We start from the raw sequence: 23,435 nt of genomic DNA, 5'->3' as shown, positions 1-23,435 counted from the left end.
CAGATCGAATATGATTAAAAAATGAGACTCCTATATAAGTATTGGTTTTAGTGTGGCAGGGTGGACTTTCCTTAATAATAAATAAATAAATGCGTCATATATATATATATAATTTTTTTTTTTATTTTTTTGGGGAAAGTTGACTTTCCAAAAAGTACAGCCTAACTTACTCGTTTCTGGGGGCTGTCACGAAGTGGGGTGGACAACCATGTGATTAACCTCCCTTTCTCTCTCTCACACACCACACACACAATTGTTGACGTTCAAGTGTGTGACAATAAAGGTGATCACACGTAATTAGACGCATGAATGACGGAGTCCGTAGAAGCTCACTGTTAGACCTTCGATAAAGTCACTCAGACATGGCCCATCTCACAGAAGGTTCGACCGGGCCTCACACAACCCAGCCAAGAATGACAAATATCACCGGTCGTGCTTGATTTCCGCACTTGTCGGGTTGGTCTTGATTTTGAAAAATAGTCAATATAAGAAGGGTTTGAAATTTAATTTGGACCACATGGGGTATTGAAGTGGTTGGATGTTGAATATGTGTGTCATCCAACTCACCGTGGGCTCGGTAATAATCAATTCTCAAATTATTAGAAAAAAGAAACTCAATTCGAGTCTGGATTAAGATTAATTTAAAATTTTCCGACTTCAGTTATATATTAGTTTATTGATATATTCTTAATTGTTTTAAAATTTTCTAAATTTTGGTTCACCGCGTCTGCATTGAGAATGCGAACCACAAAAAGAGAGGTACTGGACCATGAGTTTTCCTTTAATCTTTGCTACTTTTCTCGACTTGAAAATAATATTTATTTATATTACCTAATAGTTGTTAAAGACTTAAAATACACTCGTGTGTATGGGCTCTTTGGGTGCAAGTACAAAGTGAAAAGTATTGTTTGAGAATGCGATGAAAATGCCTATTGAAAATAGAAATGAAAAGACAATGTATTATTTAAAACAATATACATATATTATATTATTACAAGCACTAACAATCAAGTAGTAGACACCATAAAATGCTGCTTAGGTTTGCGAAACACCAAATGTTAGGTCTGTCAAGAGTTTCTCTTCAATTTCATGTCGAGGTGGGATGAGAATTGAATAATGTACTTTACATTGTCACAATCTTGATGAACTTTGTCAAATATTATAAAATATATCACACTGAATATCAAATAAAAAATACAACATACTATATTAATTAATGATATTTTAAAAAGTGACGTGAATGAATGATGAAAAACAAAATATATATATATATATAAGCCTTAAAGGTCCGTTGGGTGACCTTCAACATTCATTGGGCTTTGGAGGAGACTCTTCAACTGCTTCTAATGTATCCTGGGCTTCTTTTGGGCCAGAAAACCCAATGAGATGCACCATCAAGTCAACAAATTAAGGTTAAAATAGTACTTTGAATCTTATTGGGATTTTAATTTATCTTACTACAATCTAAATTGCTTGTTTTTGTAGAAACCTGTGTTTAGGCAGTAATGAATTTTAACCAAATAGTTACAGGAAAAAGATAAAAAAAAGGAAAAAAAAAAAAGAATTTAAGCAAAATACCACGTTTAACGTTTCACCAAAACGAATTTAATCATGAAACTCATCATTAACAAAGTTTAATTGGGAACCAAAATATACAAAAATATATATATATATTATTCTGGCAAAACTTGAAACAAATCAACATATCACCACTCAGCACCAAAGACTGTAACCTACCGTAACTCCTCTACCTTCCGTAATCACTTAAGGTAATAGTTCGAGTCCCCGCCAAAACAAATAGGTACTTTAGTAAAAGTAAAAATATCAGGATATTCCCAAGAAAAGAGGTGTTCCTTATTTACCTTTTTTTTTTAAAAAAAAACAAAAACTCTTATTAACATAATTGGACCTTTTTATTTATCAGCTTGATGAAAATTTCATAGTTGGATTAAAATAAGGTAGGATTTTTATTTACCCAAAAAATTAAAAAAAAAAAATAAAATTTTAGTGAATAAGTAATTAATAACCAATGCAATAGGATAGAAAAAGGACACTGATTTTGATCTTGGAGATGCCAATTGAGGGAATGTGAGTGGAGGCGTAAGTGTCACTATTATGATTGATGCTAGAGTGATTGCACCTTTCGTATATCACCCGGTATCTTCGAATTCGAAAGATATATCATGAGTCACGGCTTCATTATAATTGAGAGGATCGGTAGAGCTAATCTCATTATAGATTTTCCATTTTGAAGGTCAATATCTATAAATTTCCATATCAACCCTTCAACAAATTTAATGGCTTGTTACCTACCTATCCCCACTAGTGTGCTACTCCTCTGTCCTTCGCCCAACTACCCAAGTTGGCAAAGAGTAAAGAGTCTCGTACAGTTCCTGAACTTATATCATTTTCCAAACACCCCACCAATCCAGTGAAATGGGAACCAAACACTTTGAGATGGAAAATCAAATCCAAAGGAAACCCAGAATTCTCTGCCTCCATGGCTTCAGAACAAGTGCTGCCATCCTCAAGAAACTGGTCGGCCGATGGCCGGAGACCATGCTCGGAAAGTTGGACCTTGTGTTCCTCGACGCGCCTTATCCCGCCGGAGGAAAGTCCGATGTAGAAGGCATCTTTGATCCTCCTTACTATGAATGGTTCCAAGCTAACCAGGTTAAATCTTTCTCACTTCCTCAATTTCAAGTAGACACATAATATAAATGTAGATGCAAAATAATGTCAATTAATATATACATATGTGAGTTATATTGTTCTCACAGGACTATACAGAGTACTACAATTTTGAAGAATGTCTAGCATACCTAGAAGATTATATGATAAAGCATGGACCTTTTGATGGTGTACTAGGATTTTCCCAGGTGGGTTGGCTTTGAAATTTTCTTTCCTTCTAGATTTTTTCTGTATTTAGATTTTTTTTTTTTTTCACACTCACATTATTGCCCTATAAGGGCTGGAACACCAGGTCTCTACTTTGGGGAGAAGAGATCGTACCATCTGGACTAATACCTATAAGTTAATTTTAATTTATGTAGCCGGTGATGAATTATAGGGGGCTATTTTGACGGCGGCCTTGCCGGGAATGCAATCGGAGGGAGTGGCTCTTACAAAGGTTCCAAAGATAAAATTTGTGATAATAATATCAGGGGCTAAGTTTGGAGGATCTAAGTTTGGGTTGCCCAAGCTTGCTGCTAATGCATTTTCCTCTCCAGTCAAGTGCCCCTCCCTCCACATTATAGGTACTTTTAGCATCATTTGATGTTCTTATTTATGAATTAAGATCATACATTTTACTTGAGAAGTAAATGCTGTGTTTTATGGAGAATGTGTAGATCGTTCTTGAATTTCGATTATTTGAAAACGGTTTTTAAGAATTTTGGAAATGCAATTATGAATTTGACGAAATTTTTTTTTTATTTTTTATTTTCAATTGGAATTTTTGAACAGTTTTAAAAATTATAATATTAGAAGACCAATATATGAAATAAAATTGAAAATTTTTAAGACATGAAAATCATTATGCTTTCCTCCTATTTAAACTTAGTGATTTGTATTTTGACTACATTTGCACATGCAGTATGCCGAGGGACTTGGCTCTTTCTGTGATTGATCATTCTTGCTTGATACTGTTAGAAGACTGAATAATCATTGGTTTATATGTTCTTACTCTTGATTGAGCATGATATTTCTTGGGACATGGGTTTTGCACAAAGTCATCATTATTTTATATTCAAAATAATGCCTCTTTAATACTGTTTGCCAATTGATGGCTTTCCAAAGCTTATGTTCTGTTGGTTCATGGAATGATCTCTCCTAACAATTGCTTACTTATAGTTGGTCCTCAAAATGCTTGCAGCCGAAAATGGAGACTAAAACTCCGGAGAATCCGAGGAAAGGAACAATGAGGCCTCCTAAACGCCAAAAAAAAACTCGCTAGGTATCATTTTGTACCTTACCTTAATTCCAGTAAAGATCATACCTCGAGTTCAGTCTTGTAATTATATATTAGAAGACACACAATCCTAATGAGTTTTTATAATAAAAAAGGACTGTTGACAATAATACAAAGTTCTTGACTTAAATCAACGGTACAAACTGTAATCCAAAAGATAAATAAAATACATCTAAAATATCATCGACCATACAAAGCTCTGGGCTTAAATTAACAATACAAACTGTAATCCAAAGGAAAAACAAAATGCATCTAAAATATCGTCAGTGAAAGCCAATTGAAGATACAGAATAGGCTCTTCAGTGTAAGAAATTGTTTCGCTCAGCATCGTGCCCATGCCGAGATGCTATAGAGGCTGGACCGATGCTAAGATGTCTAGAACTCCCAAGCACAAAATATATCAATGGTGGCACAAAGCTTGAATCTGCATAACACAAATTCAATTATATACAATTTCCAGAGAAAAGAAAACCAGAACAATGAAGCAGAGTTATTGAGGTGTTAATAATACTCACAAAGTCCAATTATAGGTGGCAGATTAGCTAGCTTGGCATAACTAATTCCCTGCATTATTAAATACAAAATCAGATCAAATAAAAGTATATTGTATGATTCTTCATAGCTGCAATTAGCTCAATTAATATATGGATTTAAAAACAAAGAACCATTTAAAAGGCCATCATAAGTGTGATAGAACCCAAATTCATTTTAGAAAAACTCACACACACACACACACACACACAAACACACATAAAAAGAGCACAACTTGAACAACCCAAAAGAGGAGAAATGCTAAGTTTGTCAACTGACATCATTAACATGTATTATGTATATGACAAGAACACACACGCACACACAGAGATGGAAGAAGAATTGAAGGTTTGTGTTACCTGGAGGATAGCAAGGCTGGCAATGGCGAGACTAGAGATGATATCAGACTTTAAAAGGGTAGGATTATAATTAGGTCCCCATTGAAAAACAGGAAAGAAAAACTGAAGACCCAAAAACAATTTTATGAGGAATGTTTAGTCCTTTAATCTGTGGAAAATCTCAGAGAGTTTGCGTTTGAGTTTCTGAAGAGTGGTAGTGTGTGGTGGCAAGTAAACTTTTTTTTTTTTTGTTAAAGGTAGCAAACAAACTTGGTGTAGTTCCAGTGGTGGAAATAGCACTTGTGCTGGGATTAGGGTAACATTGGGTTCGTGGTTTGCATGGCCTGAGAAGTGTTCCACTCTGTTTGAGTTTATACCCATCTCTGCATCAAAACCCAAATTCTCACAGTGCCTGTATCTAAATGTAGAGAGAGGCTATGTGTGTGTGTGTGTGAGAGAGAGAGAGAGAGATTTGGGTTTTCAGTTGAAAGCATTTGCTGGCATTTCTCAAGGAACATCATACCATTTTTATACTGTTGTACTTTAATCCCACACCCAAAATAAATAAATAAAAAATGTAGAATTACTAAGGTGTTAATAATACTCACAAAGTCCAATTATAGGTGGCCAATTAGCTAGTTTGGCATAACTAATTTCCTGCATTATTAAAAACAAAATATCCTATCCCGGTATAGCCTCTTTGCAGTTTCAATGATTATGAACGGTTTGACGACATCGTGAACAGTGCATCGGCCTTATATTTTGAAATTGTGATTCAATCCGTCTAACTCGGGGTCGTCCAGGGGGACGTCTTACCATTGGAGGCCTAAGATCGGAAGTATCTTCTTCTTCGTCATCACCATCTAGCACCGACATACCATGCATAGGAACCGAAGACATGAGATGTTCACATAGTTTCTTTTGTGTTTCAACCTAAACCATGATTCAACCAAGGTTGTTAAAATCGGGATTCTAGGCAGAATCGTTTTGGGCTCCGTAGAATCGGAATCGTAGAATCGGATCGTGAATCGTAAGATTCTACCAAATTGTGAAAAACAATTGAAACTAACTTTTTAAACAATAAGATCTGTAAAATATAACAAAAATGAGGTCAAAACACACAATATTACATATCCATGAATTCACAAATCTCAAATCCTAACAATATTTCAAAGTCCGAATATAAATAAAAGAGAATTTAACTCAAAATAATATGAATTTACAAATCTCAAATCTTAACCCATCCATCTTCAAAGTTAGAAAATAAAATTACATATCAAAAGTAAACCTTTTTTTTTTTTTTTTTAACTCTATGCAAATTTTTTTTTTCGAAAACTGAAGAAATAAAAAGACCTTTTTGTCTACCAATCCAAGTGTTACGGTGTATGTGACTTTATTAGTCACAAGTATGAAATTAATCAAGAGTTAGCACAACAAAATATGAACCACGCGTTAACTTGATCTCATTATATTATCAGTTTAGACTACAAGATTATACATTGGCTGGCATATTCGGCAAGTCTTTTAAGCTTTTAAATTACTTTTAATTTTTAATATATATGATAAGCCTTCAAAAAAAATTAGTCAAATGAAACCAAAATTTGCCTAAACCTGTTAGTCACGAGTATGCATCCTTGAGATATAATTGATCATTTTAATTTTTTATAATTAAACACAAAAATATATTATGAAACATCAACATGCATGGTAAAAATAATTGATATATATACATATATATATTTCTTTTTCTGCCACTAATGAAAAATAATTTATTTTTTATAGAATAAATATTTAACTTTGTATACTACACTTGGGCCAGGCCTCTTTTATTTTGTAGCCCAGAAGAAACCAACCAAAAAATAAAAGAAAGCCCAAAAATAAAGGCCCAAACAACCAATTTCGTAGAATCGGTAGAATCGTGTAGAATCGTACGATTCTACCTCCGATTCTACCCCCGATTCTACCGATTCTACCCCCGATTCTACTAATTGAACGATTCTGCTGCGATTTGACTCGATTTTGAGTTTTGAGTCGTAGAATCGTGCGATTCTACGACTCAGAATCGCGATTTTGACAACCATGGATTCAACCATATCATAAATATTCAAAGGATACTTTTGAATGGCATAACAAGCGTGTTAATAAGGAATCCCAGTCATGCTCCAAGCCAAACAACTACAATAATGTTATGGGCTTAAAACCACCTTGAATGGTGTTCTTTGTCGATCATATACTGTACACTCAATATTAGAAACACGCATCAAAGTAAAACCAACTGCAAGATTTTGAGCATCTAGGATCTTTTTTTCAATACGCTTCCTGACCGGGATGATCCACTTCTGAACTTTCTCACTTTTTGTGTACATAAATTTCGTCACTCTTTGCATGTGCTAATCCATGAGCCTTTTGATTGATAAACTCCTCTCTTTTACCACCCATGCATTATAGGACTCAGCTTGGTTGGAGCGTATTTTATCCCAACGCTTGAAGGGAAATTTAGCATTTGACCACTATTCCGGCGATTTTTTCAGAACCCAATCACTTAGTGTGATACCCTTTGACTCCGAGACATGGGTTGATCAGGTTTAAGTCCAAACCTGAGGGAATACCAAATAATTAATACTTAAATGAATACAGAATACAAAAAAATTTAAGAATAAATAATAAAGCTGAAGGAATTATTAATATAAAATCCTCAAACGTTAAAGATTAATATAATCCAAACTTCCTAAAACCTCCAAGATAACAACTCGGGAATCCATCTAGTGGACCCCTAAATAAAACTCCCAACTGGAAAATAAATAACTGAAGATAAAATCTAAATCTAAAACACAAATAAGAATCCTATGTAGTTGAAGGAATGAGTGACTGTCTCTGCTCAGCACGATCAAACTCAACGGCTGGAACTATCGAACACCTAAGAAAAATGATAGTGGGTCAGATCCACGAATAAGTTCTATTCTAACTATAATCCAAACAGAAACCCGATACGCAAATACATCCTAGATATCTCAACAATATCTATCTAATCCATACATATATATATCCACACTAAGGGACTTTCATTGGTCTACAAAAAGGGTCTCAACCTGAATAGAAAGCAACATGCAAAACTGTAACGACCCGAACCCGTAGGTCCAAACCGTTAGCCGGGTCCTTAACCGAACTCGAGGTTAACTAGAGACAACACCATTCTTTCTTACGTCAATACATGTTATACGTGTCATTCCGGATTTATAAAAAAAATAAGTAATAATAAATAAATAAATAATAAAATGAGATTATAGTTAAAAAGTATGTCAAAACGGTCTACTAACCCATCAAACGCTATGGAGGAGCGTCGTCCGCCACTTGCCATTCGTGTCCTGAAAAGTATTAAATATAAGGGGTGAGCAAATTGCTCAGTAGGTGGTGCCTAAGATACACCTCTTGTGACCCCGTGAATCCAAGTAATGAATAGGAATAGATAATAGGGATCATACTATGCCGGAAAAGAATACAACATCAAATCTAATTTCAAAATAACAATGACGTGCCATGATATGTGATGCCATGAATGTCGCTCCCCATACTTAAAATCACTTCCATTCTTCACTTTTCAAACCGTTAATGTAACACCCTTCGGTAACCCCTCAACGACAAGAGAAGGATTGACTACTGTCCCTGATCCTTGGTACCCCCGCAGCGTCATTTGGGGCTCAGATAGCTCAACCACGCTAAGGCGATCTCCCTAATTCCCTCTAGGCTTTATTAACGCCACGGACCCTCGGTACTCCCTTGGCGTCCAGGTTTTCACAAAATTCTTTTCTCAAATCTTTTTCCTAACACCCTTTTTTCCTTTCAAAACATTTCTTTCCCAATTTATTTTATTTTATTTTATTTTATTTTATTTTATTTTTGCGCAATGCTATGCATGAATGCATCATGCCTTTACATGCCATAATTCTTCACATATTCACATTTAAACCACATATCACACTTAAGAGAAATTTGTGTAATACATTTACCATGCTTTCGCAATTTAATTACGGTAATTTAAATACACAAGGCATGGAATAAAATCACCTAGAGCATTTTTTTCTTTTTCACAACACAATAATCAACAACATGTCACATACATTTAATAACACATAGGATCATATAGCTTCACATAAAATTCAAGCATATAAATTCAACCTTAGCATGTCATCTTATACAATTCAAATAGGTAATACACATATGGTCAATTATCACATGATATACAATTATCATATTACATACACAAGATTCATATAAGCATAAACAATTTTTTCATGAAATTAAAACATGCTTTTACATACCCCATCAATTAATTCACATAATTGCATGCTTGAAATACACAATGAAGTCATTTAAAGGAGGATCTAACACAATTGAGCATGCTATATAACAAAACACATAGAAAATCTCACAAATGAGCAAGAAGTTGTGGATTAAGAACCACTACCTCAAGATTATGCAAAAACCCTCAAAATGGGTCTCAATTTTTGGATTTCCTAGAGTGGCCAAAAGCTGAAATTGCTAGTATGGATTTGAAGATCTCGTCGTGGGCTTCAATTTGCCACAAACGGCACTTAAAAATTCCAAGTAATGAAAGAGAGATCTAACTTTGAAGATTGGAATCAAAGAAAAAGAAAAAAAATCCAGAAAGAGAGTGGAGATAGAATCCAGCAGGAGATGGGAAGAAAATGAGAGACTAAGTGATAGTCTCTAAGCTTTTTGTGTGTTAATGGTGTGTCCCACCTATTTTTCTTTTCTTTTCTCCTTTTCTTTTATCTTTTACTTGACACCACACATATACATATGTACACATTTAATTTAAAACTACTTAAAACACAATAAATAAAAATAAATATAATGCAAATGGACCGAACTAAAATACTCGTATGCAACAATTCCATTAGCGGGTCCCACACGGGACCGTCTGGCCTGAAAAACTGAAAAATGCAAAAATGATCACCCTTACATTTCAAAGAGTCTTGAACTTAATGAAATGCCCCAAACAACTCTCGGACACAACCGGCACACCCTACGGTGTCTCTGATACGCACAACGTGAAAAGACAAAAATGCCCTCGTATCAACAAAATTTCCTGAAAAAAAATGAAAAATGGAGAAAATTGGAAACATTACAATCTATCCTCCTTAAAAAGATATCGTCCTCAAAATCTACCCTTCTTAAGGAGAAGGCTACAGCCACACAATTCCCGATAACACCTCACAAAATCCCGAGAATATGAACTCATTGGCATTATTGCCTTTGACACCGAACGTCACTAGTCGATCAAAACCTAATGTGGTTACTTATTTCTCTCTTCATCAAAACACAAGACTAATAGGACCTTACACCTGACTCAAAATAGACATCAGTCTATTCTATACAGTCACAAAAGGCTCCAAAGCCTGAGAAAAGGACAGTCATCAAACCACCGAAAAAGACAACATCCAACCTCAACACATCCTTCAAAGGATATATTAAACCCCAAACAAGGAATCCTATCTATCTCTTGATCAATCACAACTCTAATCAACACATCCTTGACAGACTAAACACTCGTTACCTAGCATGTAGCTACCCTACCACATAACCGTACCGACGACTACTAATCAAACTATATGATAATCATTACTCTTAATAACTCCAAGATGATTAAACAATGAGTCCCTCAATGAGTGCATAAACATTAATCACCAAATCGGTAAAGCACACTATCCTGCACCTAGGGCATGAATCCTCAAAACAAGATCTTTAATAATCAAATGGCCTGGGTACTTGGTCCCACCTAACACATCTCATCTTTTGAGACAACCCACTTGAATTCATACCACCACACTGACACATGTCCAATACCATACTCTTACCATTTGCGTCAACTTAAAATAATCATTGACCTTTGACTCGACGTCATGCTAAAGATAGACTAACTTAGGAGAAATGGTTGGCCAGGCCATTCTCATCATCGCTCTAATGTCAACACAGATGTCGTTTCTGTCCTTAGGTCTAAACCTCAAACATAACCCCACATACTTTTCAAAGCAACCAAAGCAACCATGAAATCCACTCTCTAAACAATCCATCGCTCTATATAACCTCAACAACTATACAGTCACATACCTATCCTCATAATCTCAATCATACCTCAACCATATAACCATAACAAACAAAATGACAAAGCACCAAATATCTCAATCATCGATTAACATCCAAGCTTCCTAATCTTCTCATAATACCCATATCAGGTAAACAACTCCATAACACCATTCAATTTAATTCTAACCTCGTTAAAACACACAATACGACTATCTTATGCCTGAAACCTCAAACCACTTTAAACCATTCCTATTATTCTTCAATGAAACCCTATAATCACTTTCTAGCTGCATAACACCCAAACAATACTAACACTTGTCCTCAAGATACTGGTCAAATCAAACATCTATAGAAACACCCAAGACATGATTCACTTCATATCACCTAACCATCCTCAAACTTACAATTCACGACACATCCCTAGCTATCACCGGTTGTATCAGACACCGGAAACACAATTACTATTCTGCAACTCGTACCTCACATCCTACCAGTCAAAACCATTCTTAAAATGAACACTACAAAAACCAAAGACTCCACCTCCCTCTGTGGGAGTGAGTCGACCCCTTCAATCAGGACCTCAATCGATGAACTCTAGCAGCGTAACAAACCGCTCACAAATTCTTCCGCCCACGGATGCGCTCAACTCCTAGATGGAGAACAAGTCTCACGACGAACGACGTCCTTGCCAGGACTAGAACAAATGGAAAGGGTAATGAACCCCGCTCTCACAAAAGACTGATTACTCGCATCTGAATGCACCCGACAACTTGTCATATGCTACTCATCGTTTGTCTAACCATGGACACCCAATCTCACCTGATATGAAATGAACTCCTTATACACAAGCAAAAGAACTAACTTGGAAACACCTACGGGACCACGAACACCAATCTAAGCGACCTTGCCACTAACGGACCATCTTACGCAATCGACATAGAAACCTTACACACACTTCTCCGCAACACTATGCTAACCAAAACCAATCAGATAAAAGCACTGACGCCATCAACATACTAACACTAGGAACCATCATTGCATATTGGACATCGCGTCCCATCCTACCCAATAATCTCCCAATGAGAAACTCTATGTAATACAACGACACATGATCACCCGTTCCACTTCTACCCATTGAAAGCGACACTGCCTCGACCACCACACACACAAGATCCATGACCTCAGTCATAGCAACCCACTGACTATTCAAAAGAAAAAGATGCCTACATGGCAACACCAGTCTCACTGGCTCTAAGGACTAAATCATCTGCAATCACCTCAACTAGAGCACAATCCTATCACATACCTGTTAGCACACAACAAACAACTCATAATCTCCAAGCCACATTTAGATCATACTTCAAATTGTCCCGCTCACTAGCACTAAACTGTCACTCATTCCAACAACAGTTCAAACCTTTTATCCCATCGGATCATCAAGTCACTACTAAAGGAGTTTTTCCTTTAACATCCTTAAGATAATATCATCGTAACAAAAGAACAAACACAACTCTCGATACTCCCCATAACAACCACTATTTACCACTAGAAAAGAATCTCCATACGGTAATGCCATGCCAACAAATCCTCGAACAAAATGAGCACAAGATCCGAAATGCTCAACACCCAATTGTCTCCTTAAAATCATCAACGATGCAATCATTCACAAACGCCTAACCGACTACTTAAACCACTCTTTCTAATGCGATCTACGTGCCTAACCAAGGAAACTTCACACACTAGGTTCAACATCATCATTTCTTTTCCGCACTATTCCTCAGAACACCCTTAGCCCCGACAAAAGTCAAATGGCCTACCAACTAAACCTACAAGATCAACCTCATCCCAATTATTCTTATCATTAGTCTATCTTTCCAAATCCTCAAACACCAAGCACTATCTCCTTATACGTCAGACACAATTTGAAATACAACCCCAATCCGTAACTTCCAACGTTTAAAACACAGTCCATTTGGTAACACACACTTACTATCGATCACTTCATCCTCAACAACTGAGCACTTCAATGACCTCAAACAACTAGCTTTATACTACAATCCCGCTCTATACGACTAAAACTAACCACTATGCACCACCTCAAGACTCTCTAGACAGCCGTACCAACCCAAAAGTCCGCTCTCCGACCGGCCATACAATTGACTCACCGAGAGTCAATTACCCTTATCACACTCCTATAGCTCTCCGAAATGAGGATCACCCCTTGACAAACCAATCTCTAAAACAGACTCTTACAAGACCACGAAATGATCCACATCAGCAATCGATCATACGTCACCCTAGACATACAAAATCCAACAAGTCCCCACGATAGTCAGGACTAACACGCTTCCTTAGACCGTACCACAAGATACATATCTACAACTCGTAAACTACATTCGTGACTTAAACAATCTCAGTTACACCTACCATAATCGGTTCGATAAGAATCTCTGCACCAAACCGTAACCCAAGTCACTAACACCAACATCTTATAGGCATACCAAAGCCCTCACTCGCACACTTGACCTCCATGGTCACCAGATGCCATACACCAAAACATGAAACTCACACACAACACAGTCACGATGCCTTGAAATACAACTCGTTCGAAGTCGTGCTCTAAGCACCACACAAAATGCAATAAGAAGATGAAAATAGCTATACACCAAATAGCTCAATCCACGAGCTAAAAGACCAAGCCATCTATTCGATAAGAACTGACACCCAACCACCCTGGAGTAACCGAGCTCCTCACCAACTCAGGTCAAAACCCACACAACCATCCCATACTTGACCGCATAAACACATAAAAATATAGATATGCACATTTACAAAATGAATGAAACTATAATACCATGCTTATTACTTAATTGTCACAGAATCATAAAGAAAATTTGCATCGACCGTGCCTACTTCTTGCTACCATCGTATACCTTATACTTTCCACCTTATCACATATAGCATGCTTGCAATTAACATAAACACTTTATTTGCATGTATCGACAATTTAAATATGTATGCATTTAGCAAATAGGCATGCCTTTCAAAATAGTAAAAATTCAGGCAAGTAACAAGTAAGCATGCTTTTTAAACAGTTAAGCATTTTAACACATAGGCACATAAACGATGCAAATCAACTTTCCCATACAATCCTAAGTAGGCCTCTACCTTTCGTCCTAATGGTATTTGAACCATTGCTCTGATACCAAATTTGTAACAACCCGAACCCGTAGGTCCGAACCGTTAACCGGGTCCTTAACCGAACCTGAGGTCAACTAGAGACAACACCATTCTTTCCTACGTCAATACATGTTATACATGTCATTCCGGATTTATATATAAAAAATAAGTAATAATAAATAAATAAATAATAAAATGAGATTATAGCTACAAAGTATGTCAAAACGGTCTACTAACCCATCAAACCCTGTAGAGGAACGTCGTCCACCACTTGCCATCTGTGTCCTAAACAATATTAAATGTAAGGGGTGAGCAAATTGCTCAATAGGTGGTGCCTAAGACACACCTCTTGTGACCCCATGAATCCAAGTAAGGAATAGGAATAGAGAATAGGGATCATACTATGCCGGGAAAGAATGCAACATCAAATCCAATTTCAAAATAACAATGCCGTGCCATAATATGTGATGCCATGAATGTCGCTCCCCATACTTAAAATCACTTCCATTCTTCACTCTTCAAACCGTTAATGTAACCCCCTAGCGATGAGAGAAGGATTGGCTATTGTCCCTGACCCTTGGTACCCCCGCGGCGTCATTTAAAGCCCAGATAGCTCAACCACGCTAGGGCGATCTCCCTAGTTCCCTATAGGCTATATCAACACCACGGACCCTGGTAACCCCTTGGCGTCTGGGTTTTCACAAAATTCTTTTCTCAAATCTTTTTCCCAACACCCCTTTTTCTTTTCAAAACATTTCTTTCCCATTTTTTTTTTTTTTTTTGCCCAATACTATGCATGAATGTATCATGCCTTTCCATGCTATAATTATTCACATATTCACATTTAAACCACATATCACACTTAAGAGAAATTTGTGTAATACATGTACCATACTTTCACATTTTAATTACGGTAATTTAAATACACAAGACGTGGAATAAAATCACCTAGAGTATTTTTTATTTTTTTTATTTTTCACAACACAATAATCAACAACATGTCACATACATTTAATAACGCATAGGATCATATAGCTTCACATAAAATTCAAGCATATGAATTCAACTTTAGCATGTCATCTTATACAATTCAAATAGGCAATACACATATGGTCAATTATCACATGATATACAATTATCATATTACATACACAAGATTTATATAAGCATAAACAATTTTTCATGAAATTAAAACATGCTTTTACATACCACATCAATTAATTCGCATAATTGCATGCTTTAAATACATAATTAAGTCATTTAAAGGAGGATCCAACATAATTGAGCATGTTATATAACAAAACACATAGAAAATCTCACAAAGGAGCAAGAAGTTGTGGATTAAGAACCCCTACCTCAAGATTATGCAAAAACCCTCAAAATGAGTCTCAAATTTTAGACTTCCTAGAGTGGCCAAAAGCTTAAATTGCTGGTACAGATTTGAAGATCTCGTCGTGGGCTTCAATTTGCCGCAAACGGCACTTAAAAATTCCAAGTAATGAAAGAAAGATCTAACTTTGAAGATTGGAATCAAAGAAAAAGAAAAAAAAAATCCAAAAAGAGAGGGGAGATAGAATCCAGCGGGAGAGGGGAAAAAAATGAGAGACTAAGAGGTAGTCTCTAAGCTTTTTGTGTGTTAATGGTGGGTCCCACCTATTTTTCTTTTCTTTTCTCTTTTTCTTTTATCTTTTAATCTACACCACACATATATATATATATGTACACATTTAATTTACAACCACTTAAAACACAATAAATAAAAATAAATATAATGCAAATGGACCCAACAAAAATACCCGTATGCAACAATTCTGGTAGCGGGTCCCACACTGGATCGTCTGGCCCGAAAAACTGAAAAATGCAAAAATGATCACCCTTGCATTTCAAAGTGTTTTGAACTCAATGAAATACCCCAAATAACTCTTGGACACAACCGGCACACCCCACAGTGTCCGATGCACACAACGTGAAAAGATAAAAATGCCCTCGCATCAACAAAATTTCCGGAAAAAAAATGAAAAATGGGGAAAATTGGAAACATTACAAAAACACACCAGAGGTGGGCATGAGTACCTAGACCTAACAGGGTACACCTCAATCGTTATAGCCAGCTATGCATCCCAATATATATACGTTCCCTAACCAATGATCCTGAGACTCAAACTCATATCGTGGTGCCATAGTCATATATTTAAAGTCCGTTCAAAACCAGAGTATGTCATTCAATTGTTCATTGATCTGACATAAGATTAACTAATCCAGTTAGTCACTCAACTTATTAAGTTGATCTGACTTAACCACAAAATATAGATAGTCACTCAACTTACTTAGTTGATCTGACTTAAATATAAGTAGGATTTAAATTTTATAATCCATTCTCTTATTCCAAAGTAGGTAGGCCTTAGCGTTTTGAGCTAAACCATCCCTAGTATGCCACCGTCCTATACCGGTGCATACAATCCATAACATCTATGTAATTGACAGAACATAATATAATAGTTCAGCAATTAAAGTCTAACACATTAATCCATGTAATTGACAGAGCAAAGTTTAATAGTTCAGCAATTAGAATCCAAAACATTAATCCATGTCATTATAGAACAGAGTTTAATATTTCAGCAATTAGAATCCAGAGTAAGCAACCCTATTGTGCATCCAAAACAAGGTTTATAATCATGCTATAGTCCATTAAATTGCTAAAACAAAATTAAGCAATTACATCCCTTCTATCCATTAATAGCATACAAAATTGTTTACTTTCATACTGTTCATTCCATTAGCATAACGGTATAAATTATACAATATGAGGTTTTAATATCACATAAAATTAATATTTAGAACCCCCCAGTACACTCCCAAAACAGTTCGAAAAACTAAAATCATCCAAATAGTGCCCAGAAAAAATCCAGAATGCATTAACTTAAGAGAGCCTGCTCTCAAAACTTGAGAGCAGGCTCTATCCAAGCATGGAGCCTGCTTCATGCACCTTGGAGCTGGCTCTTAATAGGAGGGAGCTGGCTCTCTAACCCCTAGAGCCAGCTCTTCACTTGAGGGAGCCGGCTCCCACTTCCATGGAGCCGGCTCTCTCCCTCTTTGAGAGCCCTGAACCATTCTACTTCTTTTGCTTCGTCTCCGGCCACTTCCAACCCTTTAGTTCTTCATTAATACTGAACCTAAGAGTCTAAATTATATCCAGTAGCATCCCAATCATTTATTTAAAATAGTTTACATTAATAACAATGATGAAAACAGCTATCGATTCTATATGCTTTAAGATTAGACAATGAAATCCAAATCTGCAAGAACTATTCTAGATCAAATTAAACACATATAGATGATTAATTTAACATATACTAAGCATGCAAGATTTGTTTAATGTCCGATTAAAATCCTAGAGATCATCTAGGCATGCATAGAACATAGGTCAAGGGGAGAAAGTAAGAATAAAACTTGCCTATGAGATTTTGAATTAAAACCTCGTCGTTGTCTTCCCAAGTTTTCCAACGACATCCGTTCACTGTCAACCTCCTACTTCCCAAGTTTTCTGATGACATCCGTTCACTGTCAACCTCCTACTGCTCTGGTTTAAATCCACAAGCAAATCCTTTCCTTCCTCCTTGGTAGCCCTAACTGGTTCCTCTGTTCTCTCAACCCTCTTTATACGTGAATAGAATTTGTGCTTATTTTAAAACCCTAAGCCGACATAATGTTATATATATATATAGCCAAAGAACATTAACCTAATTCTAATTACATTATGAAAAGGAGAAGAAACTTTAAAATCCATTCTCTAACTAAGTCGGCTATGTCCCACAATGTGTTTACCTAAAAGAATATAAAATTTAACATTAAAATAATTAATAAAACTAATTTAATCAAATAAACCAATTAACTCATTTAAATAAAATACATAATACAGTTAAACTATTAAAACAATTAATTCAATTAAAGAAAATAAATAATGCAATTAACTCAATTAATCAATTAGGCAAATAAGCAAATAATCAAGTAAAAATGCAATAAAACAACAAATAAAATGCTTAGACTATCCTTTTAAAATTAGGGGTATTATATTCTTCCCCCTTAACAAAAGGAATTCCGTCCTCGGAATTCGCTCTTACATTCTTTCAATAGTTCAGGAAACTGTGAGCGAATGACATCCTCCCGTTTCTAAGTACACTCAACCTCATTGTGGTGACTCTATTGAACATACACTAAAGGGATAATCTTATTATGAAGAATTTGATCCTAACAGTCGACAATACGACACGGTGGCTCCAAATATGTTGTATCCGGCTGCAACTAAATTTCCCCAACATCGATATGCTGATACCGATCCTCATCTTGCAGAAATTTCCGCAACATGGAACACATTGTGCACACGATCCAAATTATCCGGAAGTGCCAACCGATAAACTACAGCTCTAACGTGATCCATAAATATGAATGGACCGATAAACCGTAGTGACAACTTCCCTTTCTTCCCAAAGCGTATTACTCCTTTCATAGGAGATACTTTGAGTAGAACCTGATCTCCAACCTAAAACTCCAATGCACGAGTACGACAATCTGCATAACTTTTCTGCCTACTCTGGGCAGTGCGCATGTGATCTGTAATGACCCAGATTTTTCGGATAAATTTTTTCCGTTGTCTTTTCCCTTCTGAGTTTGGTTTTTTGTCGATTAGTGTCATCTCGAGTGCTCTGGAGTGATTTCTGAGACTCTTTTCTGTGGATTGACAACTTCCTTTGAGGACTGAGTCAGTTCCGCACTTTTCATTTTTCGACACTATTCACTTTTTGTCTTTTCCCTATGTTATCTTTTTCCCTATTTCGTCTTTTCCTCGTTTGTCACTCTGTTTGCGTAACCACACTTCTTATGTTCAGAGTTGGTTTCTGACTTCGCGTATCTTCATTCTCAATGATTTCTATGAGATACGTATCTTTACTTTCGTGAGAAAGTACTCTGGTTGTTTCCGGTGTCCATAGGGGCATAAATGCAAAGTTCTTTGGAAACTTTTTATTTTATTGGGGTGTTTTTCGTAAATATCTTTGGAAGATATTTTCATTCTGGGGCAGTTTCGCAGTTTTCACTTTTTGGAAGGGTCATTGTGCAATTAATGAAAGTTATTGCTCAATGCCTTGTTTTGAGCCTGGATCCTCGTACAGGATTCATTTTCACATTTCGTCGAGTTGTGAACTCTTAGAATTTCCTCCTGGACGATGTTTTCTAGTTTCACGGTTTCTCGCCCCGGTTTGTGCCAAACTTGTTTTGGGCATAACTTTCTGCTCAGGACTCAGTTTTTGACGCCGTTTCTTCCGTTGTTCATATTATCTCATTTTGAATCTTTTTCGTTCATAAAGTTTTTCCATTTGAGCTCATCTGCGTGAATTACACTTTTCCGGACCCGGCGGGGCCCGTTCAGGGCACTTTTTGAGTTTTTCTATAAATAGGAGGTCTTTAAGTGAAAAATCAGATTTTTGCTCTCTCTCTCCTCTCTCATGGCCGGTCCAAGCTCCATCCATGGCTGCCATCTTCTCTCTCCTCTTTTGGACTTCTTCCTTTCATTAAAAAGTGGTGATGCCTTTGTGTTTTTTGTTCCCCTCGGTGAGGCCTTCAATTCTAACTGATTGGAATCTCATTTTGGCCGTTTCTTGAGTTTGGGTTTGAAGTCAAGTTGTGTTTTTGATGGGGCTTCCTTGGGATTCATGTTCGTGGTGTTGTCCCCGACAAAACCTAAGAGTTTCATCAGATTCGGAGCCGATTTATTTTGGTGGGGATTTGAGATTTCATCTCAAATGGAGGTAGGGAATGTTTTAGGCTTTTGTGTGTGTTGTATTGAGTGTTTAGCATGATTATACAACTTATATATGTGCCTTGTATCAAATCTAGAAAGTTAGTAATTTTTATTTCTTTGTATAAGATTTAAAATTCATGATGATATATAACTTTGATTTGAATTGTGGCATGGTAGAAACTCTTGTTTTAATATGTTGGTTAACATATATTAATTTGGGATTAATTAAATAAGAATTGCTCTTTTTAATTAATATTTCTCTTTTGTGAAAGATTTAAGTTCATGGCCATACCTTGCATGGAATTGAGTTGTATTATGCTTCTAATTTAAGTTTTGGCATGTGTGTTAACATACTTTAATTTGAGAGTGTGATACCCCTCGATTCTAGAGCCACGGGTGATCAAGTCCGAGCACAGATCCGAGGGAATATCAAACAATTAATATTTAATCGAACACAGATGACAAAATGAATTTAATAAATAAAGTTTAAGCTGGAAGAAACTAAAAGTAAAATCCTTTATAATTAAATACTTAGAATCTGATAATCCAAAACTCCATCAGTTTAACAACTCGGGAATCCATCTCTAGTGGACCCCTAATAAAAATCCCAAACTAAATGAAAGTAAAAACTGAAAATAAAATCCAAATATAATATTTGGAAAGAAGTCCTACGTCGTCGGTAGAACGGAAGATCGTCTCTGCTCAGCACGAACAAGCTCTAGACTGGAAATGTCCGATATCTGAAAAATGATGAGTGGGTCAGGCCCACATGCAAGTTCTATACTACTACTACCCAAGCAGAGACCCGATACGCATGTACATCCTAACCAATCCAACAATAGCTAATAGTCCGTAGATAAATATATATATATAATCACACTACAGGACTCTCACTGGACTACAGGCCTGTCTCAACCTGACTAGTAGGCATCATGCGAAAACGCACCCAAAGGTGGGCATGACTACCTAGCCCTAGCAGGGTACACATCCAACCATCATAGCCAGCTATGCATCCCAATGCATATACGCTCCCTAACCAACGACTCTGAGTCTCAGGCTCATATCGTGGCATCATAAAAATATATTTAAATTCCACTCCAAACCAAAGTGCCACTCAATTATTTATTGATCTGACACAAAATATAGGTAGGACTTAACTTTTGTAGTTAATCCGTCCCTTACTCCAGAGTAGGTAGGACTTAGCATTTTTGAGCTAATCCCCCTAGTATGACACCGTCCCATACCGGTGCATACAAACCATCCATCCAGTAATGAGAATATATATATGATAGCATAACATATCAATATCAACATATCCAATCATAAGCATAACAAGAATGTTTAATTAGCATGCTTGTTCAATACATCTAGTACCTGGTTCTCTGACAAATTTTTAAGTGCAGAGAAGAAATATAACCATCCTGTAACTTATAATAAGCATAATAATAATAACAATAGTATATACATGCTTACTTGTAATTACTCCACAACATCCCACAAGTTGACATAAACAAATTCTTGGTAACATCAACTAGTTCCTTATTAAGTATTAACTGAATTTATATTAGTTAATAGGCTTAATCCCATACCCCTGTTATATGACTTACATATCAAACTCCTAATTCAGTTGCTAATTTAAAATTAATCAACTTGAATCATCTACAAAATTTTAACCATGTAAACTTCCTTAAAAGTGTCTTACTGTCACTTATGAATATATATAATCATTCTGTAATCTAATAAACTTAACTTAAATTACAGAAAGATGATTTAACAATATTACCATTCCCAGATAAATTATAACTCATAGGGTTATGCACTTAAAATCCTCTGCCTCCAAGAACAGTCTACAAGTTCACCTGAAACTATAACGGTTTAAATCTACCGATTTCTTTGTAATTTATTATGTAACATCACACCTTCAAAATTTCTAATAAGACTTAGATGCTATTGAAACATCCCTGCATAGCTCCTAATAGCATCTGAAAACACCAAATTCTGAAACCCGTAGCCAAAACCATCACTGAAAAGGCGAAAAACTGAAACCTGTTGAAGGAGCCGGCTCCACACAAAGTGGAGCTGCCTCCACTACCAAGTAGAGCCAGCTCTACTACAAAGTAGAGCCTACTCCACTTTTTAATTGAGCCTGCTCTACTTGAAATAGAGCAGGCTCCTTCCCCTGTGCGTCGTTTTTCCAATTCCGGCGGTGTCCGGCTGTGTTGATCCTCCAACCCAAATTTCTTGCTGATTAAAATTAAGTCCTTGGGTGTTTAAAAGTTAATTAACTTCCTTGATTAATAATCACATTCAGTGGAAACAAGAATTAAACAAAATAATTTAAAAACAGTTAACATGCACATACAAGGAAACATGCTGTTCAACTTCTTCTCCAACTCCGGCAACTTTGTTCCTCCAACCCAAGTTTATAACTGATCAAAACTAAGTCCTAAGGTGTTTTAGAGTTAACTAAATTCTTTACTTATTAATCAAATTCAATCAGAACAAGAATCAAGCAAAACAGATTAAAACCGAATGAAAACACATACATGAACACATACTGTTTTGAAACAATTACTTGTGCAAGCATATTAATTTAACTTTATTACTTCCTGGAACTAAATTAGCGATGCAAAGAACACAGGCCAAAGAGGTGGAGTTAGTTATAGAACTTGCCTGTGAGATTCGGTTCAAAAATCTCAACGTCTTTCTTCTAAGTTTTCCGGCAAACTACCTTCTCCTAACTCCCCTGATACTTTTGCCTCCAATACGTGTGGTTAGGGTTCTAAACCCTTGGCAGTCTTATACGAATATATATATAGGCCAACTAAACCTAGGTGCAATTAAACCCTAATCCTATTACTAGACGGAAAAAAAATAAGTCGGCTAAATACGTGGCTTCCCTAAACTGATAAAACCCTAATTTAATAAATAAAACATTTAACTTAATTCAAATAAATACTAACTAACATAAACAACCAATTTAAAATAAAACAATTTAAAATAAAACAAATAATCAATTTAAGCAATTAAAGCAAAACAAAAATTTAACTAAATAACAATTTAAATAAACAAACAAACACAACAACTACAAATAACCAACTAAATAAACTAAAAACACAATTAAACATTTAAATAAATTCCAGAACTATCCTTTTAAAATTAGGGGTATTACAGAGAGCATTTGGTTGAGTTTGGAAATCTAGAGACTTTAATTAAGGGAATTAATTAAAATCTATTTTGGTGGTTTCATGGGCCTAATTAAGCTTGTGTGTGAATATATGTAATGACCATGATATGTTTATTAACATATATTAAATTGGGGCCAATTGAAAATGATTTGAAATCTAGAGAGTTTAATTATTTTGATGTAATTAAATTATATCTTGTGTATCCATGGATCTAATCATGTTTTAGAAGTTGTTTCTATTTTAAGAGCATGGATTTAGACTTGTGATGTATTCACTAGATTGTGTTATATGCATTGAAGAGCATTGTTGTTAAGTTTATATTC

The 23,435-nt window shown here is 35.9% G+C and overlaps 1 protein-coding gene across 5 annotated transcripts in view; it reads left to right on the top strand.

The window, feature by feature from the left end:
• Nucleotides 1–2,262: 2,262 nt before the first annotated feature.
• The window catches only part of LOC132267149 (rhodanese-like domain-containing protein 6), a 28,116-nt gene continuing 6,943 nt past the window's right edge, over nt 2,263–23,435 (top strand). Inside the window, exons 1-4 of one of the 5 annotated variants that reach the window (XM_059768226.1) lie at nt 2,263–2,673; nt 2,781–2,879; nt 3,071–3,257; nt 3,853–3,955. In XM_059768226.1, coding sequence (XP_059624209.1) covers nt 2,437–2,673; nt 2,781–2,879; nt 3,071–3,257; nt 3,853–3,923 — 594 coding nt within the window. In that variant the 5' untranslated portion in view covers nt 2,263–2,436 and the 3' untranslated portion in view covers nt 3,924–3,955. Of the gene's footprint in view, nt 2,880–3,053; nt 3,258–3,852; nt 4,041–23,435 lie in introns of those variants that run through there. The other 4 variants (XM_059768225.1, XR_009468892.1, XM_059768227.1 and 1 more) reach the window with 4 other exon arrangements.

This window comes from Cornus florida, unplaced genomic scaffold (assembly GCF_030987335.1).
Source record: "Cornus florida cultivar Cherokee Brave unplaced genomic scaffold, ASM3098733v1 CherokeeBrave_3.0.0_Hap2_Chr07, whole genome shotgun sequence".
Taxonomy (NCBI): domain Eukaryota; kingdom Viridiplantae; phylum Streptophyta; class Magnoliopsida; order Cornales; family Cornaceae; genus Cornus; species Cornus florida.
This window is presented reverse-complemented; position numbering and strand designations above follow the sequence as displayed.